Below are 21,432 nucleotides of genomic sequence, written 5' to 3'. Positions count from 1 at the left end.
ATTGTATAAAACATGCTATGTGAGGATTTGCTATGTCCCTTTAAATAGGCATCTACGGGGTTTCTGGTACCTGGGGGCTCAGGTGTATTTAAGAGGCACGATTATGCTAACTCTTCAGTCCATGAATAAGGCAGAGGGCTGCCGAAACGCGTAGGACGTATTTCTACACCCCTGATGCAAGGGCAAAATGCTTTTTATGCAATTTTATGTTTTTCTCCAATAAAGTCAAGTTTTATTATCAACGCTTGGAGGTCTCGCTGGTTCTTTCGTACTAAGACTGTTTACATACCATTTCCCAGCTGAGCCTTGGCGTGCAACGGAACAGCAACAGTCAGAGTGGCGCTACGGGATCACGCAGAGAGAGGAGGAGTTCAGTATCACAGCAACGTGTGCTGCATATTGGCAGCTGGAAACACACAGACGCTCACCCGGTACAACACTGGTAGAGGTTAGTATAAGGAGGCCGGCGGAGATAGACCCTTGGATATAGCCACTACGCTTCTAAGGTGATTGGATAGACTCTCCGCAACCGCATAGTGGGGCCATATTTTCCGCACAACCTTGAGACTGCCAGGAGGATACCGGGTGAGTTACCATTATTACCTTTACCTATATTCCTCTACGCTACATATCGCCACAGCCTGGAGCTGCAGAGGGGGACTTTTTTGTATATGTATGTATTTCATCTAAGCCTGGAGTTTTATTTACCTTTAATATTATTGAGTTTTTTCCTGATATCCTCTAGACATAACCCAATTAATGGTATGGGCTGGCATGTTCTAGTTTGTTCCAAAGTATCCTCCATTGGTTCTGCTTGTGTATACTGAAGAAAAGAACTGGTTTGGTACCTCAGCCTTTTCCCTGTGACTGTTAATGATGCTACCCTCCACGCATTTTAATGTACCTATATTGTCCTTCCTAGATTTTTTGCTATTTATGTACTTAATGAACCTTTTAGGGTTAGACATAGAATCCTTTGCAATTAATCTCTCATTTTCAATTTTGGCTAATTTGATTGCCTTTTTGCATGGTTTATTACATTCCTTATAATTTTGGTGTGTTGAGTCTGTACTATTTGCTTTAAATAATTTAAATGCCCTACGTTTTTTCCTAATTTCTCTTAACACATTTTTATTTAGCCATTTTAGCTTGGATTTTTTATTTTCTATTTTTATAACCATATGGTATATGTTGATATGTATATTATATTTTGTCTTTCCAGAAAATTCATCATACAGAGCTCATAAAGGGCATGAAACCATTAAATTCCTATGAACCTGCAGAATTGAAGGAAATCATAATTGAAGCTGAAAATAAGGTACTTCATGCATTATCTACAATGTATCTGAAGTGTTTTAAAAGGACATTAAACCCTCTTTCATGATTCAGATAGAGAATACCATTTTCTTCTGTTATGTGTGATCAGTCCACGGGTCATCATTACTTCTGGGATATAACGGATATAACTCCTCCCCAACAGGAAATGCAAGAGGATTCACCCAGCAGAGCTGCATATAGCTCCTCCCCTCTACGTCACTCCCAGTCATTCTCTTGCACCCAACGACTAGATAGGATGTGTGAGAGGACTATGGTGATTATACTTAGTTTTTATAACTTCAATCAAAAGTTTGTTATTTTACAATAGCACCGGAGCGTGTTGTTGCCTCTCTGGCAGAGTTTGAAGAAGAATCTACCAGAGTTTTTACTATGATTTTAACCGGAGTAGTTAAGATCATATTGCTGTTTCTCGGCCATCTGAGGGAGGTAAAAGCTTCAGATCAGGGGACAGCGGGCAGATGAATCTGCATTGAGGTATGTAGCAGTTTTTATTTTCTGAATGGAATTGATGAGAAAATCCTGCCATACCGTTATAATGACATGTATGTATACTCTACACTTCAGTATTCTGGGGATGGTATTTCACCGGAATTACTCTGTTAAAAGTACACTAAACCTTTTAATAGGTATTTATCATGTTAAACGTTTTTGCTGGAATGTAGAATCGTTTGCATTTCTGAGGTACTGAGTGAATAAATATTTGGGCATTATTTTTCCACTTGGCAGTTACTTGTTTTAATTGTGACAGTTTCGTTTCTCTCTCACTGCTGTGTGTGAGGGGGAGGGGCCGTTTTTGGCGCTCTTTTGCTACGCATCAAAAATTTCCAGTCAGTTACTCTTGTATTTCCTGCATGATCCGGTTCATCTCTAACAGAACTCAGGGGTCTTCAAACTTCTTTGGAGGGAGGTAGATTCTCTCAGCAGAGCTGTGAGACTTATATATTGACTGTGATTAAAAAACGTTACTCTGTAATTTTTATTTTCAAATTTAATTATTGTTAATTTACTAATGGGAACAAACCTTTGCTAAAAGTTGTGTTGTTTTTAAGGATTGAGACTATAACTGTTTTTCAGTTCATTATTTCAACTGTCATTTAATCGTTTAGTGCTTCTTGAAGGCACAGTACGTTTTTGTTAAATAAGATTGTAACCAAGTTGCAAGTTTATTGCTAGTGTGTTAAACATGTCTGACTCAGAGGAAGATACCTGTGTCATTTGTTCCAATGCCAAGGTGGAGCCCAATAGAAATTTATGTACTAACTGTATTGATGCTACTTTAAATAAAAGCCAATCTGTACAATTTGAACAAATTTCACCAAACAACGAGGGGAGAGTTATGCCGACTAACTCGCCTCACGTGGCAGTACCTGCATCTCCCGCCCGGGAGGTGCGTGATATTATGGCGCCTAGTACATCTGGGCGGCCATTACAGATAACATTACAAGATATGGCTACTGTTATGACTGAAGTTTTGGCTAAATTACCAGAACTAAGAGGCAAGCGTGATCACTCTGGGGTGAGAACAGAGTGCGCTGATAATACTAGGGCCATGTCTGATACTGCGTCACAGCTTGCAGAGCATGAGGACGGAGAGCTTCATTCTGTGGGTGACGGTTCTGATCCAAACAGATTGGATTCAGATATTTCAAATTTTAAATTTAAATTGGAAAACCTCCGTGTATTACTAGGGGAGGTTTTAGCGGCTCTTAATGATTGTAACACTGTTGCAATACCAGAGAAATTGTGTAGGTTGGATAAATACTTTGCGGTACCGGCGAGTACTGACGTTTTTCCTATACCTAAGAGACTAACTGAAATTGTTACTAAGGAGTGGGATAGACCCGGTGTGCCGTTCTCACCCCCTCCAATATTTAGAAAGATGTTTCCAATAGACGCCACCACACGGGACTTATGGCAAACGGTCCCTAAGGTGGAGGGAGCAGTTTCTACTTTAGCTAAGCGTACCACTATCCCGGTGGAGGATAGCTGTGCTTTTTCAGATCCAATGGATAAAAAATTAGAGGGTTACCTTAAGAAAATGTTTGTTCAACAAGGTTTTATATTGCAACCCCTTGCATGCATCGCGCCGATTACGGCTGCGGCAGCATTTTGGATTGAGTCTCTGGAAGAGAACCTTAGTTCATCTACGCTGGACGACATTACGGACAGGCTTAGAGTCCTTAAACTAGCTAATTCATTCATTTCGGAGGCCGTAGTACATTTAACCAAACTTACGGCTAAGAACTCAGGATTCGCCATTCAGGCACGTAGAGCGCTGTGGCTAAAATCCTGGTCAGCTGATGTAACTTCTAAGTCCAAATTACTTAATATTCCTTTCAAGGGGCAAACTTTATTTGGGCCCGGTTTGAAAGAAATTATCGCTGACATTACAGGAGGTAAGGGCCACGCCCTGCCTCAAGACAAAGCCAAAGCTAAGGCTAGACAGTCTAATTTTCGTCCCTTTCGGAATTTCAAAACAGGAGCAGCATCAACTTCCACTGCACCAAAACAGGAAGGAGCTGTTGCGCGTTACAGACAAGGCTGGAAACCTAACCAGTCCTGGAACAAGGGCAAGCAGGCCAGGAAACCTGCTGCTGCCCCAAAGACAGCATGAACCGAGGGCCCCCGATCCGGGACCGGGTCTAGTGGGGGGCAGACTCTCTCTCTTCGCCCAGGCTTGGGCAAGAGATGTTCAGGATCCCTGGGCGCTAGAGATCATATCTCAGGGATACCTTCTAGACTTCAAATTCTCTCCCCCAAGAGGGAGATTTCATCTGTCAAGGTTGTCAACAAACCAGATAAAGAAAGAAGCGTTTCTACGCTGTGTACAAGATCTGTTATTAATGGGAGTGATCCATCCGGTTCCGCGGTCGGAACAAGGACAAGGGTTTTACTCAAACCTGTTTGTGGTTCCCAAAAAAGAGGGAACTTTCAGGCCAATCTTGGATTTAAAGATCCTAAACAAATTCCTAAGAGTTCCATCGTTCAAAATGGAAACTATTCGGACAATCTTACCCATGATCCAAAAGGGTCAGTACATGACCACAGTGGATTTAAAGGATGCTTACCTTCACATACCGATTCACAAAGATCATTACCGGTATCTAAGGTTTGCCTTCTTAGACAGGCATTACCAGTTTGTAGCTCTTCCATTCGGATTGGCTACGGCTCCAAGAATCTTCACAAAGGTTCTGGGTGCCCTTCTGGCGGTACTAAGACCGCGAGGAATTTCGGTAGCTCCGTACCTAGACGACATTCTGATACAAGCTTCAAGCTTTCAAACTGCCAAGTCTCATACAGAGTTAGTTCTGGCATTTCTAAGGTCGCATGGATGGAAAGTGAACGAAAAGAAGAGTTCTCTTTTTCCTCTCACAAGAGTTCCATTCTTGGGGACTCTTATAGATTCTGTAGAAATGAAGATTTATCTGACAGAAGACAGATTAACAAAGCTTCTAAATGCATGCCGTGTCCTTCATTCCATTCAACTCCCGTCAGTAGCTCAATGCATGGAGGTGATCGGCTTAATGGTAGCAGCAATGGACATAGTTCCCTTTGCACGTCTACATCTCAGACCGCTGCAATTGTGCATGCTGAGTCAGTGGAATGGGGATTACTCAGACTTGTCCCCTACTCTGAATCTGGATCAAGAGACCAGAAACTCTCTTCTATGGTGGCTTTCTCGACCACATCTGTCCAGGGGGATGCCATTCAGCAGGCCGGACTGGACAATTGTAACAACAGACGCCAGCCTACTAGGTTGGGGCGCTGTCTGGAATTCTCTGAAGGCTCAGGGACAATGGAATCAGGAGGAAAGTCTCCTGCCAATAAACATTCTGGAATTAAGAGCAGTTCTCCATGCCCTTCTGGCTTGGCCCCAGTTAAAAACTCGGGGGTTCATCAGGTTTCAGTCGGACAACATCACGACGGTAGCTTACATCAACCATCAAGGAGGGACAAGAAGCTCCCTAGCAATGATGGAAGTATCAAAGATAATTCGCTGGGCAGAGTCTCACTCTTGCCACCTGTCAGCAATCCACATCCCGGGAGTGGAGAACTGGGAGGCGGATTTCTTGAGTCGCCAGACTTTTCATCCGGGGGAGTGGGAACTTCATCCGGAGGTCTTTGCCCAAATACTTCGACGTTGGGGCAAACCAGAGATAGATCTCATGGCGTCTCGCCAGAACGCCAAACTTCCTCACTACGGGTCCAGATCCAGGGATCCGGGAGCGGTTCTGATAGATGCTTTGACAGCACCTTGGAACTTCGGGATGGCTTATGTGTTTCCACCCTTCCCGCTGCTTCCTCGATTGATTGCCAAAATCAAACAGGAGAGAGCATCAGTGATTCTAATAGCGCCTGCATGGCCACGCAGGACTTGGTATACAGATCTAGTGGACATGTCATCCTGTCCACCTTGGTCTCTACCTCTAAGACAGGACCTTCTGATACAGGGTCCATTCAAACATCAAAATCTAACTTCTCTGAAGCTGACTGCTTGGAAATTGAACGCTTGATTTTATCAAAACGTGGTTTTTCTGAGTCGGTTATTGATACCCTGATACAGGCTAGGAAGCCTGTTACCAGAAGGATTTACCATAAGATATGGCGTAAATACCTATACTGGTGCGAATCCAAAGGTTACTCCTGGAGTAAGGTTAGGATTCCTAGGATAATGTCCTTTCTACAAGAAGGTTTAGAAAAGGGTTTATCGGCTAGCTCATTAAAGGGACAGATCTCAGCTCTGTCCATCTTGTTACACAGGCGTCTGTCAGAAAATCCAGACGTCCAGGCCTTTTGTCAGGCTTTAACTAGGATCAAGCCTGTGTTTAAAGCTGTTGCTCCGCCATGGAGTTTAAACTTAGTTCTTAACGTTTTACAGGGTGTTCCGTTTGAACCCCTTCATTCCATTGATATAAAATTGTTATCTTGGAAAGTTCTGTTTTTAATGGCTATTTCCTCGGCTCGAAGAGTCTCTGAGTTATCAGCCTTACATTGTGATTCTCCTTATCTGATCTTTCACTCAGACAAGGTAGTTCTGCGTACTAAACCTGGGTTCTTACCTAAGGTAGTCACTAACAGGAATATCAATCAAGAGATTGTTGTTCCATCCTTGTGTCCAAATCCTTCTTCAAAGAAGGAACGTCTTCTACACAATCTGGATGTAGTTCGTGCCCTCAAGTTCTACTTGCAGGCAACTAAAGATTTTCGCCAAACTTCTTCCCTGTTTGTCGTTTATTCTGGACAGAGGAGAGGTCAAAAAGCTTCTGCTACCTCTCTCTCCTTTTGGCTTCGTAGCATAATACGTTTAGCCTATGAGACTGCTGGACAGCAGCCTCCTGAAAGAATTACAGCTCATTCCACTAGAGCTGTAGCTTCCACTTGGGCCTTTAAGAATGAGGCCTCTGTTGAACAGATTTGCAAGGCTGCAACTTGGTCTTCGCTTCATACTTTTTCTAAATTTTACAAATTTGACACTTTTGCTTCTTCGGAGGCTATTTTTGGGAGAAAGGTTCTTCAGGCAGTGGTTCCTTCTGTATAATGAGCCTGCCTATCCCTCCCGTCATCCGTGTACTTTTGCTTTGGTATTGGTATCCCAGAAGTAATGATGACCCGTGGACTGATCACACATAACAGAAGAAAACATAATTTATGCTTACCTGATAAATTCCTTTCTTCTGTTGTGTGATCAGTCCACGGCCCGCCCTGTTTTAAGGCAGGTAAATATCTTTTAAATTATACTCCAGTCACCACTTCACCCTTGGTTTCTCCTTTCTCGTTGATTCTTGGTCGAATGACTGGGAGTGACGTAGAGGGGAGGAGCTATATGCAGCTCTGCTGGGTGAATCCTCTTGCATTTCCTGTTGGGGAGGAGTTATATCCGTTATATCCCAGAAGTAATGATGACCCGTGGACTGATCACACAACAGAAGAAAGGAATTTATCAGGTAAGCATAAATTATGTTTTTTTTATTTTATTTTTTATAAATCTTTTATTTACAACCAATTCATGATACATTTCCATTTCCATCCAAAACTAGGGTAAATTATACATTACAATACGTCAAACCCGACCGTAGTAAATAAAATATTACAAAAACTTCTCTGCTCAGTTTAAAAAAAAAAGAAAAAAGAATAAAGAAAAAAACAAAAACAGAGAAAAACAAGATGAAGGCCCACCCACTTAATACCTAAATGAGCAAGTTAGTTTTCTGTATCTGAATTGGAGATTTTCAAAACAACTTTAAATAATTATACCCAAAACAAAAACAGCAAAATGAAATAAAACAAAACGAAAAAAAAGAAAAAAGAAACAAAAAACCCAAGTTACCACAAGCCCAGCAGAACCAACTCTGAATTTATAAATGGATTTATTAGATGTTCAATTTCACTGGAGGGGGAGGGCTTTTATAAACGCGGACCATTTAAGAAAAAACCTCCTAATGTCCTGGTCATTACCTAGGTTGTTATCAAACTGTTCAAGAATACCTTGTTTCCTTAAGCAGTTCTAAATTTCTAATATACTGGGGGCTGTTCTCAATTTCCATTTTTTAAAGAGTAAATATCTAGCGGCTAATATAGCCATATTAATAATTTTAGTGTTGACCTCCTTATTTCCTAAATTAAGCCAGAGAAAAACTATGTTTATTGATGACAGAGTCAGACGGGGGACAGCCAATATTTTAGTAAGCCAAAATTGCTGTTTGAGCCAGAAATTTCTAATTTTTGGGCCGGTCCATATCATGTGCAAAAGGTTCCCCAAAGGGAAAGAGCATTTAGGACAAACACTAAAGCTGATATTTCCACATTTAAATCCCTTGTCTGGAGTAAAGTAATACATATGAAGTAGTTTCAAATGAGATTCCCTCCAAGAGGAGGAAAGAGTTACTCGAGTAGTTTCTTGGATTGAAAAATAAGGTAATTTAGGACCCAGTTCTTGCATTAGCAGTGTAGCCCACTTAATGCATATCTTTTCGAGATTAATTGTGCCCCTATCAGAGACCAAAATAGAATAGCAAGGGGTACTTGACATGTACCCATTTTTAACTAGGGCAAGCCAATTCTCAATATTACCTAAATACCAATTCCAACCATAATCGTTTGTAAGTTTTAGCGCATAATGTCTCTCCTGTAGGTATGCAAAGAAATTTTTATGTGGAAGATTAAATTCTGTTCTGAGGGAATCAAATGATTTAACACAACTTCTCTCAAAGTCTAGTATCTGATGTACATTAGAAAAACATGCGGATTTCCATTTTAGAAAGAGTGTTGAGTGTAATCCTGCTTGAAACTGAGGGTTTGCCAAAAATGGAATATGTCTTGAGAGTTGAGACACGATAATCTATGGCTAACGAATTACAGATCCTTTTCCACGCTAAGATTGGATTATATATAGATCTCAGTTTTTTAAATTCAGCCGGAATAAAGCTAGCATCGCAGTGGATAAGTGCCAATGGAGAAAGAGGGTACATTATACTTTTTTCGAGATCATTTTTCGTAACATAATCCCTGGAGGGTACCTAGTCTGTTACTATGCGTGCTAAGAAAACTTGGTTATAGACCCTAAGGTCAGGGAGGGCCAAGCCACCATACTTCGTAGGAAGAGAGAGTTTAGAGAGTAAGATTCTAGCCCTTCTATTTTGCCATATAAATGATCTCAGAAGAGAATTGAAAAGAATAATATCTTTTACCTCTTTAAGAGAAAAGGGGTATTCTGAAGATTATAAAGCAATTTAGGCAGGAGAATCATAATGTATGCTGTTATACGCCCTGATAAGGAGAGAGGTAGATTGTGCCAGTTTTTAAGAATATCTTTGATTTTATTTAAGATTGGAGTGATGTTAAGAGAGTACCAAGCGTCAGGGTTAGGAGAAATGGTTATACCCAAGTACCTAAAAGAGTCTCGAACTACAGTAAAAGGCACATTTATAAAATAATCTTCCGTCTGCTTAATCTAGAGAAGCTCAGATTTTGTAGTGTTGACCTTGTACCCTGAGAAGGATCCAAACTGTTGTATAATTGAGAGGAGCTTCTGTATATATGTATGGGTATTGGCCATATATATGAGAATGTCATCAGCGTAGAGCGCGATCTTTAGCTCCTCCTTACCTATCTTAAGTCCCTCAAATTGCTGCCTAACTAGTATAGCGAGCGGTTCAATGGAGATGTCAAGAAGAAGCAGAGAAAGAGGACACCCCTGTCTGTTTCCTCTCTGCAAAATTATGTCGTGGACATAAACCCGTTGACCAGCAACCTCGTAGAGGCCTATCGATACAGATTACCAATACATTTATTAAAATTTCCTCTGACCAAACTGATCCAAAGAGAAAAGGAGGTGATCATAGTGAACAGGATCGAAAGCCTTTTCAGCATCTATAGATATAATTGCCAGGTCAGAGGTACCCTCTCACCCCGTCTGATTTAGGCGCTTGTTTGTTTTAAAATAATCTATAGTGAGAAGAAGCTCCCTTATTTTAGCGGCAGAATTTCTATTCTTCAAAAAACCCTCTTGGTCTGTATGAATGATAGAAGGGAGACGAGAGTGAAGCCTTTGTTCTAAAATAGAGGTTAATAATTTGTAGTCTGTATTCAGAAGGGCAATGGGCCTATAGGACTCCTTCATGACCGGGACTTTCCCTTGTTTTAATATCAAAGTAGGATAGGAAACAGCGAAGTTAGCTGTATGCTCATTACCTTCTGTGTATATATAGTTAAATAAAGAAGTTAGATCCGGTGTCAAGGTGGGAGATAGCATTTTATAAAATTTGTTATGAAGTGCATCCGGACCTGGTGATTTATTATGAGACAGATTTTGAATTGCATTAGCCACTCCTGTCTCAGTTATGGGAGAGTGCAAGTCTTCAAGTGAGGCAGGTGTTAATGAAGGAAAAGAGAAAGAAGTCCTCACGCTCCTGAATGTTTGAGATTCTAGAAGAATATAAGTCAGTATAATACTTAGAATGCCTGAGGAACTTTTGCAAGCTTTTCCTAAGATTTTGACCTTCAACGTGTACAGAATCTATCAGCTGGGAACCTTTGTCCCGATTAACAAGTTTTGCCAGGAGTTTCCCTGTCTTATTTCCGTATCTGTACAGTTTTGCTTGGAATCTAATTTCCTTCTTTGCTGACTTATTTAATAAGAAAGAGTCTCTCTCCCAGCGCAGAGGTGTACTTGGCCCAGTTCTGTGGTGTTTTTTCAATTAAATACTGATTATATGCAAAAAGAACCAATGTGGAACAAGTAAAATGCAACCACCGTAGAGGTAGCGGCACCCAATCAGAGTTAACAAAGGGTCAGCCCCAGGGTAATGAGCCAAGAATCAAGCCCCTGACCAACGTTAAATTGTATATTAACAGTCATAAGGGATTTAGATTAATTTAAAGGCTCCAGACCTCTGAGGGCCAAATAGAACTAATAACTAATGATAGTGACCCTGCTCATAAATCTCAATGTTACAAAAAAAAAAAAAAGGATACAGTTATAGGAACACCAGAACTGATTGTAGAGATATATATATAAAATATGCAACATTTAAGGCCCTTTAGCAGGTAACAAGGTGAAATTGCACCTAGGTGTAAAGTGAAGATATGAGATGAGTATATTACATAGGAAGGACCCTTTAGTATTTAGCAAAATATAAACAATATGTAGCTAAGCTGGAGGTCAAAGATAGAAAGAATTAGCTAAAGTGGGATTTTGACGATTTTGACAGTGTTGATAAATCTAAAGCCTAAGTCTAAGCTACCTATTTCTATAAAAATAAAGCCAGTCTAGGGAATACTGTGGATTACATAAAACAAAATAAACAAGAAAATTAGTTGTTCCAAAGCAGATTCCCAGCAAACCCACAAATAAGTTTTCTAGAGAGAATTTGAACAGTGTTCAAGGACAACAATAGGGCAGTCCAGTAATTAGCAGATTATAGCATAATACTATGCTCTTCAAATTTCTCCTTATCCCCTTTACCCTTTACCCCTCCTCTTGCCCTAGCCTTTTGGCCCCTTCTTCAGGGTACTACCCTCTTATTTGGACATCCTGGTGGGATAATACAAAAATCCAGTGTAATTTTAGTTTGAAGGAGGATCTGGCAAGTATTCTGAGCAAAATTCTACTACTAGGAAAAAAGGGGAGTATTGTTCCATATGCCATAAAGTAAAAACAAATGATTAGGGCAGGGAGGAGAGAGAAAAGCAAATAAATCTGCTAGGAGAAAGTTCAAAACCGTACCGTATCATGTCCTGAAGTGTGCCATAGGAGAGCTAGAAAGCCGTATTCATAGGGAACCCCCCCTCGCGCAGCACCGGTGGGAGGGGGAGCTGAAACCAAGCAGACAAGGCAAGTCAGCGTCGTTCAGATGACAAAGATCAAACCCAGGATAAACCAAGTAAGAAAATAACGGCCGGGGTTGAAAATACAGCCAGCAAGCTGAAACCTTTTTCCTCTTTATTTCAGGCCCGGGGATCCGTGCACAACCAAGAGAAAATGGACAAGTCCCCGATCCGTAGCGATGCAGCAAGAGAGAACCAGTCCGGCATCCAGGACAGAACAAGATACACATCCACAGTAAGTAGCCTTTACAGGAAACTTAGCAGGTCTGCTGGGATAGTCATAGAGAAGTTTCAGCCCAGCCGGGCCCCACACGTCAGGCAGATAGCCTCCTCATCCTAGCCCTGCAGTAGAGAGCAACACAGCAGAAAAAATAAGCCCCCCTCACGCAGCACCTGTGGGAGGGGGGGGGGAGAGAGGATAACGTTTATACGGTCTATATAGGTAGAGAGGGCTTTTCAGTAATTTTAGTTTGATGGAGGATCTGGCAAGTATTCTGAGCAAAATTCTACTACTAGGAAAAAAGGGGAGTAATGTTCCATATGCCAATAGGTTAAAACAAATGATTAGGGCAGGGAGGAGAGAGAAAAGCAAATAAATCTGCTAGGAGAAAGTTCAAAACCGTACCGTATCATGTCCTGAAGTGTGCCATAGGAGAACTAGAAAGCCGTATTCATAGGGAACCCCCCCTCGCGCAGCACCAGTGGGAGGGGGAGCTGAAACCAAGCAGACAAGGCAAGTCAGCGTCGTTCAGATGCCAAAGATCAAACCCAGGATAAACCAAGTAAGAAAATGACGTCCGGGGTTGAAAAAACAGCCAGGAAGCTGAAACCTTTTTCCTCTTTATTTCAGGCCCGGGGATCCGTGCACAACCAAGAGAAAATGGACAAGTCCCCGATCCGTAGCGATGCAGCAAGAGAGAACCAGTCCGGCATCCAGGACAGGACAAGATACAAATCCACAGTAAGTAGCCTTTACAGGAAACTTAGCAGGTCTGCTGGGGATAGTCATAGAGAAGTTTCAGCCCAGTCGGGCCCCACACGTCAGGCAAATAGCCTCCTCATCCTAGCCCTGCAGTAGAGAGCAACACAGCAGAAAAAATAAGCCCCCCTCACGCAGCACCCGTGGGAGGGGGGGGGGAGAGAATAACGTTTATATGGTCTATATAGGTAGAAAGGGCTTTTCAGTAGGAGCAACTCCTTTAATACCCAGTATAGTATATAACTGTTAGGGAAGAACAAGTCCTTTCAGCTGCTGCAGCACGCAGCTCAGTGCTATGTTGCGGCACTTTGTGGAGTTCCAGTCGCGATGAAAATTGAACTAATCAAGCCGGCCTGGGCCTAAGGGTTTGGACGCGAGGCATCTCGCCAACAGCTTGAAAGGAAAGACAGAGCAGGTGTTCCACGTGACCTCACACCTACGCTTCTCCTCTGGAACTCTCAGGGCATGTCAGAGAATACCATTTTAAACAACTTTGATATTCCTTTCTGAAAAGCATATCTATATAGGCTCAGTTGCTTTTGATTGGTTGCTGCCCATATTTCCATCATGTTATTGGCTCACCCATGTGTATTGCTATTTCTTTAACAAAGGATATCTAAATAATGAAGCAAATTAAATTCTAGAAGTAAATTGGAATTTTGTTTAAAATTGTGTTTTCTGTCTGAATCATGAAATAAAGTCAAAGTTAAACTTACATGATTCAGACAGCACGTTCAGTTTTAATCAACTTTCCAGTTTACTTCTGTTATCTAATTTGCTTTTTCATGGATTTGTTTGTTGAAAGCATACCTAGGTAGGCTCAGCAGTAGCAATGAATTACTGGGAGCTAGCTCTTGATTGTTGGCTGCACATAAAAACCTCTTGTCGTTGGCTCACCCTGTGTGTTAAGCTTCAAAAGACGAAACCAAGAGTGAAGCAAAGTTGATAATAGAAGTATATTGGAAAGTTGTTTAAAATGTTGTGTTCTTTTTTTTTAAATTTTTTTTTTAAAAGAAAGACAATCAAACAAAACATCTCACACAAACTTTACAAAATTAATAAGAACCTCCTTAATAACTTTAAATAAGCTGAGCACACTTATACTTGATCAATAGTGAACTACTAACTCTGTTCCCAACCCTTTACTCCGAGGGGATGGAGAATCCCTTATTAACTTTTCCCAAATGAATTGCTCATTTTATCGAGAGATATTCTTGGTTTCTTTTCCCCCCAGATAAAGGAGGTGCAAGCTTTATTATATTTGTCTATATCTTTCCTAGTAACAAATATGGGAAGATTTTGTATGAGAGACAGGATTTTCGGAAATTAGATTGTTTTAATTATGATACACCTGGCCGATATCGACAGATAGTGTAAATTCCATTTATTTAAGTCAAATTGGATATTATCAAAAAGTTCACTATAGTTTAATCGGTACCAATCACTAGGATTTCTAGCAATCTTAATCCCTAAATAATTAATAACTTTAACTTCTCTGAAGATATGATTTATACTTTGCCTTGTTTTATTTACCCATAATAACTCCGATTTTTTAGAGTTAACTTTGTACCCTGAAAAAGAGCTGAACTCCGTGATGATTTTAATAAATCGTGGAATAGATTCTACGGTATTCTGCAAAAAAAGAAGTATGTCGTCTGCGTAGAGAGATAGGAGTAAACTCTCCCTGCCTATCTTGACCGGTTGTAATGTTTGTCTGATATATACCGCCAGAGGCTCCAGGGCAAGATCAAATAGCAGAGGGGATAATGGGCAACCTTGACGCGTTCCTTTTTCTAAAGTAATGTATTGCGTTAGTTCCCCGTTCACCAAGAGCTGCGATCTTGGTTTGTTGTAGACCACTCTCACCAGGTCAACCAACCGGCCAGAAAAACCAAAGTTTTCAAGAGAAGTTATTAGATGGTTCCACTCAATAGAGTCAAAGGCTTTTTCAGCATCTACAGTGATTAACGCTAAATCCCTGTTCATAACATTTGAATAGTCCTTTCTGCCCAGCTGGCCGACCCGATGAAAGTGGTCCAACACTGTTAAAACTCTTCTCATATTGCGGACAGAGTTCCTGTTCGGAATAAAGCCCGCCTGATCTGTATGTATCAATTTGCCCACTACTCTTTTTAATCTATCGGCTATAATTGACATCATTATTTTATAATCCTGGTTTAACAGGGAAATTGGGCGGTAGGCTGATAATTCGTCTGGGCTTTTCCCCTTCTTATGTATGAGGGTAACAACTGAGTCAGAGAAGTAAGGAGAGTTCAAAGCATTTCTTAGAAAATAGTCATTATATAGATTCTCTAATGTGGTACCTACTGTTTCTGATAAAATTTTATAGAATTCAATTGAGAGGCCGTCCGGGCCTGGGGCTTTGCCTGTTTTCGTCTTTTGTATTACCTTGACTATCTCTGACTCCGTTATCTGTGCATTAATTTGGTTCAATTCCTCAAGAGATATACGAGGTAATTTAATTCTGTCCCAAAATTGCGCCTTCGCACTCTCATTTATATCCCCACTAGTATAAATGTTGTGATAATATTTAAAAAATGCCTCTCTGATCTCTATAGATTGGGTTAGGATCTTATTCCCATCTTTGATTGCTGATATTAAATTTTTCTTTTTCCGAAACTTTGTTATCTTTGCCAGGTGTTTGGCGGACACCCCCTGATACCCTTGATACATAGCCCTAGCCTTGAGATCCTCCCCTGCCCATTTTTCTCTAAAAAAATCCTCTCGTTCTGTTTTGGATAATATATATTTACTCCAAGTATCTTGACTCGGACACTTGAGATATGTATTATATGCATTCCTGAGCTGATTAGCCAGCTGTACCTCTCTCGCTCTATATTTACGAGTTAATTTGACCATGTATGCCTTGATTTCTCCACGCATAACTGCTTTCCCTGCCTCCCAAAAAGTTTCTGATTTGTTCTTATACTCTACATTCTGTGCACAGTGCTCTTGCCACCTTAATTTCAACCAGTTTGAAAAGTGAATATTTTTACTCATATATGCTGGGAAGCGAAATGAGTTCCCCAGGCTTTTAGCTTTTGTGTCTGCCCAGACCTTAAGACTGATAATGGCGTGGTCTGAAAGAATAATGTCTGCAATCTTAGTTTCCATCTCAAACCTAGCTACTTGTGCACCTATCAAGAATAGATCAATACGCGAGAAACTCCTGTGAGTCTTAGACTCACAAGTATATACACGGTCATCCGGGTGTTGTGACCGCTAAATGTCCTTCAGTTTTAATGTTTTAACATAATTTCTAAAGAACTTGGCTTCTCGGTTATTTGACTGATGGCATCTAACTCTCGACCTATCCATCTCCGGATACAGAGTGAAATTCATGTCCCCTGCTATAATCAGGTTCTGATCCAGATGGGGCATAAGTTTCTGTTGGATCTTTTGCCAGAAATGTTTCTCAAATTTATTGGGACCGTATATATTACAGAAAATCCACCTTGCACCCTCTATCTGCATCTGCAAAACTATATACCTACCCTGAGGATCGCATTCTTGCTTCAAAATTTTATATGTGAGCTTTCTATTTATGATGATAGCAACTCCACGCTTACGCTTATTGCAAGGTGTCGCCACTATTTCTGCGACCTAATTTACTTTCAGTTTCTCTATCTCAGGGCCTTTCAGATGCAGTTCCTGGAGAAAGATAATGTCTGATTTCTCACCTTTCAGCATTCTCAAAACGTTCTTCCGTTTAATGGGGGAGGTTATCCCTCCCACATTCCACGAAACTAGACTTAAAGGTTCTGGCATTTTAATCCTTTATCCAGCTAAAAAAAACAAGATGGGGGGGAAAGAGAAGAGAGAAAAAAAAAAAAAAGAAAAAAATTCGACCCGCTCGGTCCCTATACCCCCCCAGCCCTCCATGTGGCCTGCAGCTTCACTTAATTCTCTTAGTTTCTGTGTCATTGACATTGCTTAATTATAGTTAGTGAACAGAAACTTGTACCGTTTCAGACCTCAATGTTATTATCCTGGCATAAATCTTTGGCCTCCTTAACCGAATTTAACACAACTCTCCCGTCCATACTAAGCACAGTTATTTTGGCAGGATAGATCATTGATGCTTTTAACCCTGGCTTAATTAACCCAGAACAAAATGGTGCCATTGCCCTCCTCTTGGAGGATGTTTCAGAGGAGAAGTCCTGAAATAACAGGATTTTTTTCACCTCAATTAACAATGTTTGTATTTTCCTATAATGTTGCATGATGTTAACCTTGTCCTGAAAGTTGAGGTACCTAACTAGCACCATCCTAGGGCGTATGTTTCCTTCTGTGGAATGCCTGGCACTACCTACTCTATGGGCTCGCTCAACTTGGAGTACATCTTTATCCATCTGTATCCCTAGCAACCTAGGAAGGCTGTTAGCTGCGAATCTCAATAGGTCCTCAAACTCTTTGGTTTCTGGGAGCCCCACAACCCGGATATTATTCCGGCGGGATCTATCCTCCAAGTCTTCCACTTTTAGCAGAAGTGCCTTAATTTTTTCTGTATTCTCCACTATATTTGTGTCCTGAATGTTTACCTTATCTTCCACCTCTGATACCCTAGCCTCCACTTCTGAAATTCTGACTGAGAAAAGTCTTTTTTTCCTGTGATAGGTCTGCTATCTCCTTCTTAACTTACTCAAATTGAGGGAGTAGAAGTTCCGCTAACTGATTTATTGTCATCTGTGTGTCTTGATTTGTACCTGGACTCTCTAAACTAGTCTCTATACCAGGTTCCTGACCTATTTTCTGTTTTTTGTCTCTCTTCAGAGGCATGGCTGGGGATTTAATTTTCGTACTTGTCATATATTTGTCCATAAGCTTTGGAAATATGGATTAAAAAAATTCCTCTCGAAGTTTTTAACTATCTGCACTTATACCTGGGCCAAAAACAGTCGTACTTCTGTCTATAGGAATTATTTAGTGCTAGCTATTTCATGTGTTCCTCTGTGCGGGAGACTATCACTGCCTTACAAGGCCCTTCTCTGCTTCCGAGATCAGACAGAATCTGGTGTCTTCTATAACTTATAAGTCTATACTGATTCGTTTCCTTTATTTTAAGATTAAAAAAAGAAAGGATAAGCTATAAACAGACAGTATTATTGACTAATACTCCTTTATATATGTTTAAACCATTAAGCATACACACGACCCTGTTGTACCTCTAAATACAATTTATGATTCTGTGTTTCTATTTGTTTTATTTTAATTCTGTGTTCCTTATGAGGTGCTCGAACTTAGACCAGGGTCGACTAAGCAGTGAGACTCTATATCAACTAACCAATCACCTCTGTATTTTTATGCTAATTTACCACTAGCATTCACCTCTTTAATTGTGTGTCGACACAACTTCTATGTTTAGACTTTACAATGACTGAAACCTAAATAGGCCCCAACAAATACCTTACAATGAGACTCTATATCAACAAGTAGACCTCCCCTATAAAGTTGTGCTACTTCACACCTAGGATTCACTTCTTTAATTACATGTCAGATCACATTCTATATTTAAACCTTACTGTGACTAAGACCTATCTAGGTCTCGAGAAAGTCTCATACAGACCTGAAATTTGTACCAATGTGTTCGTGCTAATCTTTTCTACAAAAACAACAATATACATACAAAGAAAAAAGTGAAAAGAAAAAAGGAAGGCAGAGACAGATGCAGTATCTCTGCAGAAAAAAAAGTGCCTCAGTAGTTAATTTAACCAGAGTGCTATAGTGCTTAGAATTGTGTTGATTACCTTGTTATAGAGCTGTAATATATGTATGTACAAGATCAGGAGGGGTCTAGGATTGTTGTCGCTAGTCAAGGGCCTATAATATGTTCTTACATGCTCTCAACCTTTACTAGCCAGTTAGCATTTATACATGCACTTATTCTTACAGACAGTGATAGCCAATTATTGTATTGTATTGGACTAGTAATATATTATGTAGCGTGCTCTTATATGTTCACTGCGCATTTACATAGAAAAAACACATTCTTAAGTAATAAAAAATTTCAAGCAATACTGTAAATACACAAACAGGACCACATATTTTTCAGGGTTACCCCCCTTTCTTTCGGTAGGGGTATTACAAACAGCCTGTACTCAATGTCCTATTCTGGATTGAAGCCACGTTATCAAAGCTTTCCCAATTGCCATAGAGGTGTAATACAACAACATAGGAGAAAAAAGTGGAGACCCCAGAACCAGAGCAAAGTCTTAGGCTTTCCAAGCTTTTATATCAGCTCTGTATACATCCTTTTGCCTAATTTAGTACTTTTCATAGAGGACTCTGGTGGGACAATATACAGGCAAGATAAAAAGCTTGAATTATGTACTATATTGTAATTCAGTCCCGAGACCAGAGCTTGTCCTGCTATCGGCTGTTTTATTTGCATTATGCCTGCAATGTCTGTTCACAGGCTCATCCCTTATTCTCAAGTAGCCAAGCGGGTTACACCCGGAAAATAAGGCAGGCTAGGAGGGTGCTGTCTGGGAAACAAGATGTATATCCCGGGTTAGAGTGCGGGGTTCTTGGCAGGCACAGAAATGGCAGGCTCAGACCAGGCCACAGCGTGTATTATAATAGTTAGTGTCTGTAGTCAGTATTATTCCAGACTCAGTCTCACTAGCCTTCTAGCAGTTTTAACACTAGAGACTCTGTGAGTTTATGGAGGAAAGAAGCCTTTCAACTGCAGTTCAGTGTAAATTATGTCGACAGTTTGCAGTTTTGCAGCTTATAATGTGTCAAGAAAGATGCTACTTACCCCCGCTATCTTCACGGCATGGACAGCGCACTTGAATTTGGAGACATACCTCTCTCAGGAGGACTTGAGACTATGCGCATCACCCACGGCCACAGCGTTCTAAGGCGCTGCGATTCTCTGCGCACCAACTGGCTCGTGAGCGTGACGTCAACTGTATGTGCCGACTTACAGGGGGGGTAAGATGGTTCCGGCCTCCACCGTTCAGACGGCACGACCTCTCGCCCTGGACCCGAGCGTTCGCCGCCACTCTCCTCCGGGACTCTCACCCAGGTACACTGACTGTTGCACCACCGAGGTCGGACCTCCTATCCCGGATGGGACACCTGTCACTCGGTTCAGGGTACACAACCGGCTGCTTAGAATAGGGTTTGTACTCTCGGTCGACTGCTAGTTGATCATAGATGGTTGCGCTGGTTCCCGGGGTCTTTTCCAGCTCTGTTCTGTGTTTGCGGCTGCAACCGGACAGCCTTAAAAGGATCTGTAGACTACCTGAAACCACTTTATTTCCCCCGGGCAGGGTATGTTGTTTCCCCGACAATAGGGCTCTGTGGCTGGGAATCAGTTATTTGGTGGCTCCACAAACAGAGGAGCCGGAGCGCGCACACCTCCCTCAACGCTCCTCCCACAGGAAGTCAAAAACACCCATCTGGATAACGTTTATCCTCCCCAACCATGATATCCTTTTGGGTAACCAGGATAAAAGATCATTTGTTATAGCTTTTTTAAAGTTTATATAGTTAAGGACACACATTTAACTCGCTGATTTAGCTAAAAATATCCCTAAATATTTCAAAGCTTCCATCCTTTTGAAGGGTGAGCTCCTAAGTATACCTTGTTGTATCTTATCAATTTCTACATACAATATTTCGGACTTGTTCATATTAACTAAAAAATTAGACAGGCTCCCAAATACCTTAAACTCTTCCATCAATTCCTTGATTGATGCAACAGGTTTGGATAGAGACAGGAGGATATCATCTGCAAATAGAGAAACGTTATATTCATTATCCCGTACATTAATCCCCTTTATCTTTTTGTTATACCTAATACGAGCTGCTAATATTTCTATAGATAAAGTAAATAATGTTGGTGAAAGTGGGCAGCCTTGCCTCGTCCCATTATGTATCTCAATTCTGTTAGAAGTTCTGCTATTTATCTTTATCCTTGCTGTTGGATTTGAATATAGTGCCATTATTCTCTTAATCATTACTTGATTAAAATTAAATAAACTTAATGTTCTTTCTAAAAATGACCACTTAGCTCGGTCTAATGCTTTTTCGGCATCTACCAATATAAATACTGATGGTATATTTTTAAGTTGCACATATTCCCAGAGGACTGCTGCTGATATGTCATCTGTATTATTAATATAAAAAAAATTCTTCGATTATTCCTGCTATCTTGTCCATATCTTCTATTTTCCTTAATATGGAGTCGTCCAGTCTCCAATTAAACTGTTTCCTTTCCTGTGTCCCCCATTTTAATTTCAACCTTACCGGGGCATGGTCCGACCATGTCATTGGCAGTATCTGAATTTCCTGTAACATTGTTAACCCTTTTAAATCTAAACAGAGGTAATCTAGCCTCGAATAGGACATATGTGGGTGCGAATAAAAAGTATAATCTCTTTGATCCGGATATAACCGTCTCCATGTGTCATACATAGCTATCTGTCTTAAGCTGTTATTGACTTGATTTACAATATATTTAGGTTTAGTAGATTTTCTTTTCGAGTTATCTAAATTTGGTTCCAATGTCACATTAAAATCTCCTCCCATTATGGTAACCCCTCTTGGAAGTCCAGAATGGGATTAATTATTTTCTTAAAGAAAACATTCTGCTTGATATTAGGGCCAAACACATTGAATATCGTCACAGGTTCCCCCTGGAGAATACCTTTTATACCTAGGTATCTCCCCTCTTTATCTTTTACTTGATCCTTTAATTGGAAATTCACATTTTTGTGAATTAATATACAGACCCATTCCTCCTGCCTCTATCCGAAGCC

The 21,432-nt window shown here is 40.7% G+C and overlaps 1 protein-coding gene across 1 annotated transcript in view; it reads left to right on the top strand.

Annotated features, from left to right (window-relative positions):
• LOC128660487 (mucin-12) overlaps nt 1–21,432 on the top strand; it is a 770,239-nt gene that overhangs the window by 168,913 nt on the left and 579,894 nt on the right. The window contains exons 8-10 of the mRNA XM_053714362.1: nt 1,223–1,318; nt 11,789–11,899; nt 12,515–12,625. Of these exons, the coding sequence (XP_053570337.1) occupies nt 1,223–1,318; nt 11,789–11,899; nt 12,515–12,625 (318 nt within the window). The remainder of the gene's footprint in view (nt 1–1,222; nt 1,319–11,788; nt 11,900–12,514; nt 12,626–21,432) is intronic.

This window comes from Bombina bombina, chromosome 5 (genome assembly GCF_027579735.1).
Source record: "Bombina bombina isolate aBomBom1 chromosome 5, aBomBom1.pri, whole genome shotgun sequence".
Lineage (NCBI taxonomy): Eukaryota > Metazoa > Chordata > Amphibia > Anura > Bombinatoridae > Bombina > Bombina bombina.
The sequence above is the reverse complement of the archived record's forward strand: the minus strand, read 5'-3'. Positions and strand labels throughout refer to the sequence as shown.